A 13,486-nucleotide genomic window follows, 5' to 3' on the forward strand; every position below is an offset into this window, starting at 1 on the left:
TGCAGAAGAATTTTTCTGGGATATCTCCAGAATCCTGAAAAACTCCTGCAGTCTAGCTGGACCCTTGCTGTGTTGAGACAGGATGTGTAGGCTCTGGGGTGGGAATGAGGGATTTGGGTGTGGGAATGGGTGAGAGGTGAAAGCTCTGGAAGTAAATCTGGATGCAGGAGGAGGTGGAGAAGGGGACACTGGCTCGGGGAGGGGGCTCCAGGCTGGGCAGTGTTGGGATACTAAGCAAGCCACAGGCTCGCGGACGTGAGGGTGCAGGAATTTGGGTTGGGTATGTGAGGGGCTGAGGGCATGAGGTTCCAGTGTTTGATAGGCTCAGATCTAGGGTCTGGGGAAGGGGGAATGCAGGAGTGGTTGTGGCCAGATGGGGGCTTTGCCCCAATTGGGGGTGTGTTGGCCAGGCTTCATTTTTAAATAGAATACTATGTTAAACACAAAAAGTTTCTGCATTGTCTTTATTTATGAGACTGGCAGGGAACCTGCCTTGAGTCAGGGGTCACTGACCCATAGAAAAGTCATTTGGGAGCAGGGGACACAGTACTGGGGAGCAGTGCTAGTGGGTTCTGGAGCAGGGAACAGGGTGCCAGTGGAGGCAGGGGAGAGGCAGCAGGGTGCCAGGACAGGTTTCTGCATCAGGGGACAGGGTGCTGGGGGGGGGAGGGGACAGGTTTCTGCAGAGGGGAGCAGGGGGACAGGTTTCTGTAGTAGGAGACAGGGTGCCAGAAGGAACTGGTTTCCGCGGGGGGGGCAGGGTGCTGGGGGAAAAGTTTCTGCAGGGGGGGCAGGTTTCTGCAGCGGGGTCGGGGGGCAAGGAGGGTGGGGAACAAGTTTGGGGCAGAGGAGAGGGAACAAGGTTGGGGGCAGGGAGTTCCCTACACCAGCTATGGAGGGAAGCCTCCGACCCGCGCTCCCTCCGGACTAACCGCAGGGCAGCCGGGCTGGAGCGAAGAAAAGCAGCTGCCCGGCCAGCTGGCCATGGTGCCACCAAGCTCCAGTAGGCAGGCGCAGAGGGGAAGCCACCCAATCAGCTGGAGCGCGGTTCAGCCTCCTCTGGGCTGAACACCACAGCCAGCAGGCCAGGCAGTTTCTCCTCTGCACCAGCCCACGTGGAGCGTGGTGCACCCTGGCTGAGCGCCATGGCCAGCTGGCTGTGCTGTTGCTCAGTGAGTAGCTGCTCCTCGAATGAGGAAATCTAATGTAAATGTACTGCGCAGATGCGCAGTTCAGAGAGGGGCTCAAGAGCTACTCTTAGAACCCCTGAGATCTACCAGTAGCTCACGATCTACTGGTTGGCGACAACGGCTCTATGGCTTCCCCAAAACATATAGGTGTGGTTTTCTCTCCCCATATTGAGCAGCTGGTTTTTCAAGTAACAGTCTTTGCTTTTCAGACAGAGCACTGCACCAAGCTTACCCCAATGATACCAGAAGCCATATGAAAACTGGAGATACACCTCCCATTTGTGTTAAAGCAAATAGAAGGGTCAGTTTGGAGCTCCTAAGCATTTAAAACTAGAGTATTGTACATAATGTTAAAATAGGATAAGCAGAAAAAAGAACAAAAAATGTACATAAATACTTTAATGGAAAATGGAGGTATAAAATAGTTTCAAGGTTAGCCTTTAAAAGGCTAAAAGGGGGGAGTTATAAAAGCTGTAGAAACCATTTTCATATTTAGCTAGAAGCCATCTTGTATATCAGAACCCATTTCAGCTTTTCTCTCAAGCACATAGACCAGAGTGAACTTTCTGTCACCCCGTGAGAAGATGCCTACAGGATAGGCTATTAGTATGTGTTAATTGGGCTGGTTGGGACAGGAGATGTACTCCCTCCTACCTGTCCGCCATCTTGTTGATAAAGCTTTGTTTTTCCAAATTTAATTGAGGATTTCTGTAATTAAATGCCCTGACGTCAGACTGTTTAGCTAAAGGTATAAAGATACTAAAATTGATTGTATTAGCAGCCTTACTGGGCCCGGCTCTGCTGTAACCACGTTTAGCTCATGCTGTGCTTTATTAATTAATAAAGCTGTTTGTTAGCTGCCTAAACACAAAGAAGCGTGTTTTTGCTTCGACAGTATGTTTAAATGTGCAAATATAATGAAGTCTGAATTGACCAACTGCTCATCCGTATCTCACTCTTTAAAAAGAGACCATATAAATAAAAGATTAACCACACTAAGTAGGATCGCACACACATACACACACTGTAAGAACATCTGTCATAAGATCTTACTGTATAAATCGCAATCCCTTCTTGATCTCCTGCTGTCTGATACTTCTGTCTTCAAGCACACTGGACATGTTACCCCGCACATCCACTTTTTAATTCTACGATTTCTGAAAGAACAAAGAAAGGCTTTTAACATGCTCCACTTGCTAGCGTATTTACCTCTATACCAGAAGGTTCTAGTCTTACTCCAGGCCCCACAGGAGGACCCCAAGCCAGACCAGAGGAGTGCCACTGCCCGCCCCACAGGCAATTATTAAAATATTGTTTAACCAGTTAACATTTTAAGATAGGGCCACTAAACATGCGGGGGCCGCATGCGGCCCGCAGTCCATTTATTTGTGTCTCACAATGCAGTTTGGGTTTACATGGGGCTCAACATGGAGCCCACAGGTAGGATCCTTTGAACATGGCCTCCACTGGGTACATGCTCCACAATGATGAGGCATCTCCCAGGAGGGATGATCACTGAAAGATGGAAGTGGACAGGCTGTCTGGAACAGATGGGTAGAGGGTGCTGGCATTCCTAGCCTTCAGGGAGGTGGTGCCAGGAGCGCCGCAATTGTGGAAGTGCTTTTATCATGTACATCAGTGTGAAAAGCTATTTGCATATATATTTGCATGTATATGCAACCACACTTAAGTTGCAGCCCTCAGCATGTGCTGCGAGTATCATTGTGGCCCCAGGGCTTCCAAAGTTGAGTAGCCCTGTTTTAGGTATATTTACATCCCTCGAGCACACAATAATTGTCCGTTTCTATTCAATTTTGGCACTGTCCACTGTAAGACAGGATACTGGGCTAGATGGACCACTGGTCTGATAAGAGCAACCTTCCCAGACTCGGCCAATAAGACTACCATTTACTATATATTTGAGAGAGTGTCTGTCGATGACAGAGCAAGTTTGTCTGTTCAAGAACTCCTCCCAAATACCATATACAGCTTTCTCCTATCATAACTTAATGCAAGGTAAAGGTTTGGTTGTGTAAGGTTTGGCTGCTGCTCCCCACCCACCCCCAGATCATATAGGGACACACAAAACCATATAGAAAAGAGAGAGAGTATCACCAGCTAATTTTTTCCCTCTAATTTTTTCTACCCACATGCAGAATAAATTTTGTTATGTGCATTGAGGCATGTGAGGGTGTACACCACCAGTAGAAACACATGCTGCCTGCTGTGGGCACTCTGCTAATCAGCTGCGCAGCATTTCAATCTCTCCTGGGTGGCCGCCTAAACACTAAACTTACAAGCAACACTGATCACCAAGCAAGTGATAGCCACAGTCCCAAGCCTCCTATCCTCCAGGCACCCTTCAAGGTAAAGAGGCTGCAGCACCCCCTTCCTAAAAATACGGGAACGTTGCTACCTGTTCCCCTTCCTCAGGGAATGAGGGGAAAATGCAGTGTACTCCATTCTTCAGTATGTCTGGAGACTGCAGGGGCAGACAAACCTGGACCTGCCCCAGCTGATGGACATGCACTCCTCCTCAGTCTGTGCCTGCTGTAGCTGCAGCAGCCATGTAGAGACACTTCTCACCCAGCTTCAAGGTGCTGCAGTGAGAGAGGCCTGGGGTAATCCTCTCTCCTCAGGGAAGCCTACATACTGAACCCCTCATCCCCAACCCCACCCCAACGCAATGATTTAATTTTTTTTCCCATTTAAGTGAGTTAAGGACCAGAGCAACACTGGGTAAATGTATTAGTGGAGCTCTAACAATCTGTTCAATTGAAAAATTTAGAGACAATTCAAAGCTTTTATCTCAAAGCCTCTAACTGTCCACACTGACATTTAAAGATTTATTCTATAGAAAATGAAGACTACTGAAATGGATTCCTATTCTAAACAAATGTTGACTGTTCAGAAAAATGAGGAAGCAACCAAGAGTAACATTTTGTTCTCTGATGAAGTTCTCAAAAATAGCAACAGTCCTAAATAAAAGTCAGCTGACATTTATGCACTTTTGACCATTATCCTGCTCAAGCTATAAACCAAACCTTGGCACAGGTGAAGAGACTTTGTTCAAAATTTAAAAACAAAAACAAACACACACACACACACACACACCCACCCACCTGTAGGCTGAGAAATCTCCCTACTAAGATACTTCAACCAAAAGGTAGATTTTCCAGATGAGCAACTTTTCATTTAAAATCTAGAAGTAACCTTAAAGCATTTACTGTTCATACCATGCATTTTTCCAATGCCTTTCATCCAAGAACTTTTTCAACTCTGTGCTATGCTGTAGGCATATTTAAAATGGGAATAATTCTTACACCTTACAGACTAGCTAGGCTGCAGCTGCCAAAGCACAGGAAAGACACAGGACTCTCTCCGAGGCGGGGGCAATAAAAGCAGGCTGCATGGGGAGGTGCCAAAATTTCAGGTGGGTCATGCTAGGAGATGGCGGTTTCCCCAGCACCCCATTTCATTAATGCATCAGAGGGAGTTTAGTTCAAGTACACCTTCCATTTTTTTTTTTTTTTGTTGAATCTGGAATGAGGAGGAAGTGGTACAAATTACCAACCAACATAGTTACCAACCAACATAGTTTTGACATAGTTAAAAGATTATGCCAGGAAAAATATAATGAGGGAAAGAATACTGCGGCACCCTGCTATTTTCCACTGTTAGACTTACAGAGCAAACACAAAACGGCGAAGCCTCTGAAGTTCTAGACCAAAATTTTTTTCACTTAGTATTAGCAGGGAAAGTTTGTGCACTATCAAGAGCTGACATCCCAGAAAAACTTTGTAAGACTGAGTGAATGCCTTTTACTCTCCTTTCCAGTTCCAGTAAATATTGCATTAACAATTGCAAGGAAAGCATGACGGTTTCTCATTTACTTAGATTTGTTTAGCATCTTAGAGCTGAGCTTATGTGCAGATAATATGTATGCAAGAGGGATAGTTTTGTGAACTGCAAAATTCTGCAGATGTTTTATTTTTTGAAAGTAGCTTTAGTGGAGTTTCTGATGATTTAGTGGCCTGTGGGAGTAGGTTGTTAAATTGGGGCTCTGCACATATTTTTTATGCTTTTATTTAACAGCCATGTCTTTGATTTATTTATATAGCCATTTTCAGTATACCCCATTTTGGTGTGTTTACTAGTTTAAGTTGTTAGAAAGGATGACAAAGTACAGTTACTTTAAAGGTAGCATTATTTTCTTTTTATTTGATTTCATATTAAACAAACATCTTAAGCAATTCTCCTTCCTAATTATCCTCTATTATAATATTTTTCTTCCATACCTATAAACAGTATTTTTGTTCGATATAATTAATTTTAGTAATCGTATAGCTGCAACAATTTTTAGCAATTACATTGTTACTAAAAATGCTCCCTCAAGGGCAGGGCCAGAACCAAAGGTCAGTGCACTCCTGGCTTTGGCACATGCGAACAGCATATCGGCTCCCGCCTCTTCCTCCCTCCCACAGTGCTGCCTCTGATACAGCTCCCATCTGCCCCCTTCATCCTCCGCAGGATCTGGTGCTCAGGGGAACTGAGTACAGGCTCCTTGCCTGCTCCCAGCGCTGCTGCCTCTGTAGGAGGCAGCAGAGGCGGGGGTGTGGAGGGAGCAGCTCTGCTGTAACCAGCACACGCAAGGAGCCGGTTTAAAAGCCAGCTACCCATGAGCACCAGCTCCTACCTTCCCCTTGATGCCTCTGTTCATTTAAATGACTATAAACATCCCTAACTAGCCAATTAGCCCGTTATAAAATGGGATTTTCAGGTCTCTCCTCCACATCCTATTCCCTTTCTATCTCAGTCTTCTCTCCTGAGCCTCCGGTCTCTCGCTTCGTCTTTCTCTCTCCCCCCTCCTCCTCCTGCCTGCCCCTCTCTCAGCTCTCCTCCATCTCCTGCCTCTCACTCTCTTTCTCTTCTCCTCCCGCTCCTGCATGGGGAGTGCGGAGCCCAAACGGCTGTTTGCACCACTTACTCCCGCACAGCAGCCTGGCTGAGCAGCTGCCTATGGGCTCCAGCTGCCCCCCTGCACCATTTCCCTCCACCCCAGCATTGATCCTGCAGCATCCCAGTTGTCCTCCGCCTCCCCCTCATTCCCCTGCCCTCCCCCCAGCCAGGGTCTGTTCACGGCCTGGGGGGAGGAGGGGACGAAGGGGCTGGCTGTGTACGTCACTGCCCCACCCCCCTTCGCCTCCCGCCGTGGCGCTCGGCTGAGTTGTACACCGCTCAGCCAGGCCGCCACGGGGGAGCCCAAACAGCCACTTGCTCCCCCACGGCGGCCCGGCTGAGCGGCGCAGAACTCAGCCAAGCGCCACAGCGGGAGGAGAAGGACGGTACAAAGTGGGGTGGGGCGGTGACATACACGGGAGTGCTTCACGGGGTCCGTGGGGCCCAAATAGCCACTTGCTCCCCCGCGGCGGCCTGGCTGAGCAGTGCAGAAGTCAGCCAAGCTCCACGGTGGGAGGCAACACGTAATGCTACAGCGCTACAGAGTCACAGACATTGGGCTACTATATATATGATAAACAGTTTTACATATATAGAGATTTTTTTTGTTGGTACTAGTGGTGCACATCCATAGATATAGATCGAGATTTTTTTTGTTGGTACTAGTGGTGCACATCCAAACAATCTCAGTACTGGTGTTCCACATAAGAAAATTCAACTCACCTAATGACTGAAAATATTAGAGCAGTGTTTCTCAAAGTGGCCAGGTCCACACCACTTTCCACAGCTCCCCTTGGCTGCAAACGGCGAACCGAAGGTAATGGGAGCCGCAAGGCTCAGTGGCTGTGGAACCAGTAAATAAAACGAACTGGAGCAGCCAGTTAGCAGGTTTCTCAGAGTGCATCTACAGACCACACTGAGAAACACTGTGTTAGAGTGAACACTGATCTTAACACCCCTACTATGTTTGCAAGAGTTTCTACGTAAATTGAAACTAAACAGAACTGTGTTTGAGTCAACACATCTAAAGCAAAACAAAAAATAAGCTAAAGGTCAACCACTGACTAACTCACTAGTTTTCGAAGTTATATATCAGCATCATTTTGTAACAGCATGTTTAGCTTCTTCCCACTCATGACTGAGCAAGCACTAAGCAGGTTTTGTTTTGCTTTAGCTGTCACACCTCCCCCATTATTTTTAATACTTCTTTGGAAACTTAAAACAGAAGATAGTAATACTGCAACGTTCCCTCTCACCCCCAAGAACTTCAGGCTGTTTTAGAGGGGTAGGAGTTGAGATTTGTTTTTAATAAAGGAAGATGCTTAAAATATTTATTTAGAAAAAACAAGTATCAATAAAGGAAACCATATTGATAGAAGTTTCACCAAGATAACAGCTAATTAAATGTGATTCCTACAATTAACAAGTCACTTCCTTTTCAGTTGTACTTTAGGGGAGATTCACATTTGCCTCTGTAATTTCTTCTCCAGTTATCCGATTAAGTAGATTTTGCCCAGGAAAGCTTATGCCCTGTCATGATCATGAGGGTTAGCCAGCAGCCTGGGGACTAAGGAGTTAACTATACCTAAGCCAGGTGGAGTTGGCCAATAGGAATGCAGGTAGGAATTTCAAACTGGGACAAAGGAATTTTTGGTTTCTCCCTCCTTTGTCTCTGGGGCAGCTGCTCTGCAGCTAGTGAGAGGGTCAGACAAAATATCTCCCTCCAGGAAAAGACTCTTCACTATGTGTAAGTTGGGTAAGATTTAGATAAATCCGTTAGGTTTTATTGTTTAGGAAATGGGATCTGATGTCTGTGCATTTTTAAAAATGGGTTTTGCTCTCCTTTGAAATTAAGTCTTGGCCCATGGTGGAGTTCCTCCATGAGTTTATTAATTTGTGACTCTTCCATCTAGTTATTATGCTTGCAACAGGAATATTGTGGTGATAATAAAAGTTCTCTTTTCTTTTATTAACTCGGTATGGGTTAATATGGGTGTCCTGGTTTTCACTTTAGGGGTGAGATTTCTCAAGTGATCTCCCTCCTGAGTTCTCATCATTACTTGGGTGGTGACAGCAGATTTTATTCCCAAAATCTAGGTTTTTAAGATTTTGGGGGGAAGTTTTATACCAAAGCCTGGAAAGATATGGTTTTGGGGTACTTTTGCAGGCCCCCACTTCTGCATTTATCATGCTAGAGTGAGGAAGGAGCCTTGACATGCCCTAATAAATCTGTTCGTTACCACAGATATCCTTGTTGTTTTGGCAGAGATAGACTATAAATACACAGGAGTAGTAGTTGTGGCAGAGACTCCATCAAATATAAAATCATGTCCCTATTTTATTAACTTATTGGGCAACTACTTTCCAAGTAATATTTACTACAAATGAAGGATTTAAAAAATTTCTACATTTATCTTGATTGCTCAATTTATAAATGTGATAGCACTTTGCATATATTAAGGTGTTTTTCTTAACTTTGTAGAAACTAAATCTGGGCCATCTGGAAAAAAATTAAATCATTTGTAACATACAGAAAAGAAAATCATATACTAAAGGAAAAGGTGACTCATGCCACACTGAGTGCGTAACACCAGTCACTGTGTTCATTACTACCGTTTGATATGTATCTGAAGATTAAAATACTGTTTTAATACTGTGTACAGAATTAGGCTCTGAATAATTAGTTTTTTTATAGTCAACTTCCCTCCTTCGCTGGTTTATTTTTTCTTCTTTCACTCTCATCACAACAGATATAGAAAACTACCATTTTAAAAGCAATAGGAATTAACCGTTATAAACCCACAAACATTAGAAGATGCACCCGGGAGCAGGTGTAGCACCTGACCTTACTGTAAATCACTGTTTAAAATTGACCAGACCGAGTGGATAAGGGCTCTTGAAATGTTATCAAGTCACAATTAGACTCGGAGAAGGGATAGGCCGGGCGGCCTGTCCGCCAGCACCTCCCTCGGGATTCCGAACCGAGTCCTCCAGCCTCTCCAGGGCTTGCCAGGGGTTTCAGGACACACGACGCCCGTAGCAGGCTCACACCCAAAGGCGGCCGAGCCGGTGCCACGGTCCCGGCCCGTACTTAGCACCGGGCACTAGCCCTGCGTACGTCCCCCCAGCAGAACCGGACTTCCCCAACCAGAAGAGTAATCCGAGCTGAGGAGGGAGGCGCCCAGGTAGCCCCATTCGCGAGGGTGGGAGGGACACGCCCAACCCGGCTCTGCGGGGTGGGAGCAACCTGCCTGGCGAGGGAAGTGGGCCGAGAGACGCCCCCACCGGGGCGGCGAGGAGTGGACGCGCCCCGGTCCCCGGGGAGGGACGGGCAGCCCGCCCGGCGGTGTGCGGGATCTAGCCGCCACCCCCGCCCTGATCGGTACCCCCCTAGCCCACCTACCTACTCCCAGGTCCGGCGGCGCAGCTGAGAAGGGGGGCGGGGGACAGTGAGATCACCGGACAACAACACAACACCGCCCTCTCCGCGCCAGTCCTGCCTCAGCGGCGGCGCCGATTAAACTCGTCCGCTTCTACGTGCGCCCCCTGCTGATGGGAGGCCAGCGCCATAATCAGCCGCCTCAAACTGAGCAGCCCCAGCCGATTAGCGGCCGGGAGTATATTTCTGCTTCTCCTATTGGCTCCACCAATCCGAGGACAGGACCGACTCTTTTGATTGGCTGAAGACGACACATTCTTTGCTTCCCATTGGCTCTACATGTTCTTTCGACTGACTGGCAGGAGCGGGCAACAGCTCCACCTCCGATTGACCCCTCCACTGCCACTCTGGAGACACGTCAGTCCTCATAGGCGGAAGCCAGCAATCTCAGCGCCTCCCATTGGCTCAGGCTCACTATCACAACGCCCTCTCTGAAAGCAGGCGGAGGCCCGGCTGTCCGCACGGTAATTAGCACTGGCTACTATGGCTTGGGCGGGCCGGCTTCTAGGTCCTGTTTCCGGCCTGGTGCCAACCCTCAAACTGTTGTTGCGATGTGGGGGGGGTAGCCGGTCGCTGGGCAGTTTAACAGCACCGCGCGTGCGCAGGATTTCCTTCCGCCTTCGCGGGTTCTCGCTATTTCCCACAGGGCGCGCGCTATTTGATCACGTGACCCTGGGTGAGGCCGGAAAACACGGGGATGGTGCTTGCACACGCCCCTGTCTGAACCTCCGCGAGCGGGGAAGAGGTTCCCTCGTGGGGCGGCATGACGGTGCCGTCAGACTGAGTGCGGGCCTGTCCCCCGTCACGAGCGGAATGTGGTCGGCACGTGGCCTCCGCATCGCACCCTCCAAGTGGCGCTGGCTCCTTTTGCCATGGGCCGTGCTTTGTCCTGGGGACAGCGACTGTACAACGTTGGATTTACAACAAGCCCTGCAGCCAGATAGGTACAGCTGCAGGCAAAAACATCAAACTGGCCTCTCCCACACTAGTGACACTCCATGGCTTGAACTGGGCAGCCTGCCCTGCCCTGTCTTCATTTCACAAATAGTCCTACATGATCACCCTCAGCTGTATGCGAACAGGTTAAAGTGAGGGAAAGTGTAGTTCTTTATCTTACAAAGCCAGTAGCTCTCACACTCACTGGTTTGGGACAGTGTCCTGCATGATTCCCTTTCTTGTTACCTACAGCAGTACAGTGAGGACTACACATACACACACACACACACACACACACACACACACACACTGGCTCCCCTTGCAATTGAACCAGCTCACATCACCTTTTGGGGCACAGAGTGATTGCCTGCTGCACTCAGAAAGGATTCCATAGCATTGTAGAATGGACTGATCCATAAGGGAATTTTGCATCCTCTGAAGCATTGCTTTGAAAACTGCTGGGTGTGGAATGTCTGACTTAATGGACAAATAGTTGGAGCTGGTATAGGAAAATTCCAGTTTTACTCTTTTTGAGTCAGTAATTTTTTTCCCTTCTGTGTTTCTGGAGCTTTAACTGTGTTTTATTTTACACATGGTTCCATAAGAATGGCTACTAATATGCATGAGGGATGCCAGAAAATTGTACACCTTCCTTATAGCAGTCCATTATAAAAATAGAGATGCTTTTTGCCCTTTATGCCATTTGCTCTTTCTTGATCTCACTCCCCTACACTCTGAGCAGTTAATTATAATAAGCAGAGTGCTGAGAGCACTAATTAGGCCAGTGCTTCTTTGATACTACTGGCTCTGGTCCTGAGAGTAGTAACTGTGATGTTGCAAGGATATTTTTTTATTTCGTAGCCCCAGACATATACAATAGGTCAGGGTTATACTCTAGTGTGATAGCACATCACTACTAACTCCAATGACTACTGTTATATCTTCCTATTTCTGATTTTGTTTTGAAAATCAAAATGCAAGTAAAGCATATCAACTGAAGCTCATCCCAAATAATAAAGATATATCTTGTACTTGCAAACTGAGTTCCTGTCTGCATTAAGGAAATTCACTTCACTATAGTCATAGTGCTACAAGTCCCTAATCTAGGCATCTAACACCAGCACAAACTGGGGCTGACAGCAGTACAGGGATGGGGAAATACTGGCTTGCAGGCTGCATCCAGTCTGTAGGGTTTGCCCCTGATGGGCCCCCACTCCATCATACTTACCTCTCCCTCCGCAGGCATGGGAGATCATAGCTCCCGTTGGCTGTGGGTTGCCATTCCCAGTCAATGAGAGCTATGCTTGCTTGTACCCATTACTGTTTTATTGCCCACACCTGCACTAATATATTGCTGTAATCCCAGTGAAGAGAGTTGCACTAGCATAACTCCATCATTATAGATACACCAGTAAAAATCCGATAGCGTGGACAGACAAGCATTATCCATCACAAGACTGTTTTTTGAATGTGCAGGCATCTAAAACCAATTATTTTAAGGATTACTATCATTGTGTGTCAGTGCTTAAAATTAACTAGGATGGGTTAAATGTAGGAATTATTTCATTACTTGTTGTTTTAGCACATGTAAGGGAGAAGAAAATAAAATCTACAAGGAGGAATGGAAAATGAGAGCTTTTTGAGTGGGAATGCACACAGGAGGAGACACAAAGAGGGAAGAGAGAGAAACAGAAAAGAGAGTGCGTGGGCAAGAAACTGAAATAAGGGGCAGAAATAGCAGTAGTTAGAACCTTGGTCTGATTCCCTTACTTAATGATTTTGAATACAACAGCAAGGCACTGAATAGTCCAACTTACCTTGTTGAACTACCCCAGTGAATGAGGGCAATAGTTGTGTTTAAGGATTTCCTTTCCTCCAGAAGTGGGTTAGCATTCAGCTCTTAAGACTTAGACCCTAGTTCTTAGTGATACAATTAAGCCAAAATAATTGCAGCCATAAAAGAGAATTAATGAAGATATGAGGACTGGAATTAGATTATTGTCCTTAGTAATAGTTTCCATTTCAGAGACAGTTGGGGCAAACAAACTTGCTAGCACAATAGAATATTTTACTACTTATGCACTTAGATACTGTACTGATGGATATTGTAGAATCCCCCAAGATCAATAAAGACATATTTCCTCTTCTGCTTCCCCCTAGGAGAGCAAATGTGTCAGATGGGAAGCTGTTGGAATGTTCTATTGTACCTTTAAAGAGAGGGGGAAATCTAAATGTAGCTCAGCCCAGTAACAGGAGATAAGTGACCTAGCTGAAATAAAAATATAAATTATAGAAGACAAATGTATGAATTAATTTTGTTTTAAATCTTCATTTAAAAGAAGAGGGATCACATGTGTCTTCTTTTGTTAATGAAGATCTCCCCAGGAACAGATAAGTCAGCCTGCCTGCTTTCGATATAGGTGAGATATTTGATCATTAACTTTTCTTTAATGTTTGGATAATTATATTTTTTCTTATTTTTGATGTATCTACATTGCTTCTTGTGTAATTATAGTTCATGAGTAACTTTCACAGTTAAGAAAAAATGTTGCAATGAATTGTTTTTGATACAAAATGAGGAAGTTTCAGCTATACATAGTTGAAATCTGCCTGCTTCTATTACAAGTTCTTGCTCTTCAATGTAACTAATTAATGAATAAAACTTTGCTATATTTATCTGATAAAGTAGTATGTTTTTATGTGTATACAAAAGGTTTCCAAAGCACTCTGCAGACTGAAATGCAGCTACAAGTAGAACCTCAAAGTTACAAATACTTCAGGAATAGAGGCTGTCTGTAACTCTGAATGTTTGTAACTGAATGGTTGTTCTATTGAAAGCTTCCAACTGAACAATGACTTGATACAACTTTGAAACTTCACAATGCAGAAGAAAAATGATACTTATTATAACTGTCTTAATTTAAATGCAACAAGCACTGAAATAGTTTCCTTATCTTGTCAA

General features: G+C 45.8%; 2 protein-coding genes across 9 annotated transcripts in view; one reads left to right on the top strand and one right to left on the bottom strand.

Moving 5' to 3' along the window:
* The window catches only part of ZC3H7A (zinc finger CCCH-type containing 7A), a 68,108-nt gene extending 58,404 nt beyond the window's left edge, over positions 1-9,704 (bottom strand). For 2 of the 5 annotated variants that reach the window (XR_016350711.1, XM_089782290.1), the window contains exons 1-2: positions 9,553-9,704; positions 2,244-2,347 (exon numbers count right to left, since the gene is read on the bottom strand). Coding sequence is in view for 4 of the 5 variants with exons in the window: in XM_089782290.1 (XP_089638416.1) it covers positions 2,244-2,311 (68 nt within the window). In the remaining variant the exon portion in view is untranslated. Of the gene's footprint in view, positions 1-2,243; positions 2,348-8,994; positions 9,323-9,552 lie in introns of those variants that run through there. The other 3 variants (XM_075899325.2, XM_075899323.2, XM_075899324.2) reach the window with 2 other exon arrangements.
* Positions 9,705-9,916: 212 nt separating this feature from the next.
* LOC102457826 (alpha-N-acetylgalactosaminidase-like) overlaps positions 9,917-13,486 on the top strand; it is a 30,414-nt gene continuing 26,844 nt past the window's right edge. For 2 of the 4 annotated variants that reach the window (XM_006134122.5, XM_006134123.5), the window contains exons 1-2: positions 9,917-10,052; positions 12,864-12,944. The gene's annotated coding sequence lies outside the window, so the exon portion shown is untranslated. The remainder of the gene's footprint in view (positions 10,053-12,863; positions 12,945-13,486) is intronic. The other 2 variants (XM_006134125.5, XM_006134127.5) reach the window with 1 other exon arrangement.

This window comes from Pelodiscus sinensis, chromosome 15 (assembly GCF_052426305.1).
Source record: "Pelodiscus sinensis isolate ZL-2025 chromosome 15, ASM5242630v1, whole genome shotgun sequence".
Taxonomy (NCBI): Eukaryota; Metazoa; Chordata; order Testudines; family Trionychidae; genus Pelodiscus; species Pelodiscus sinensis.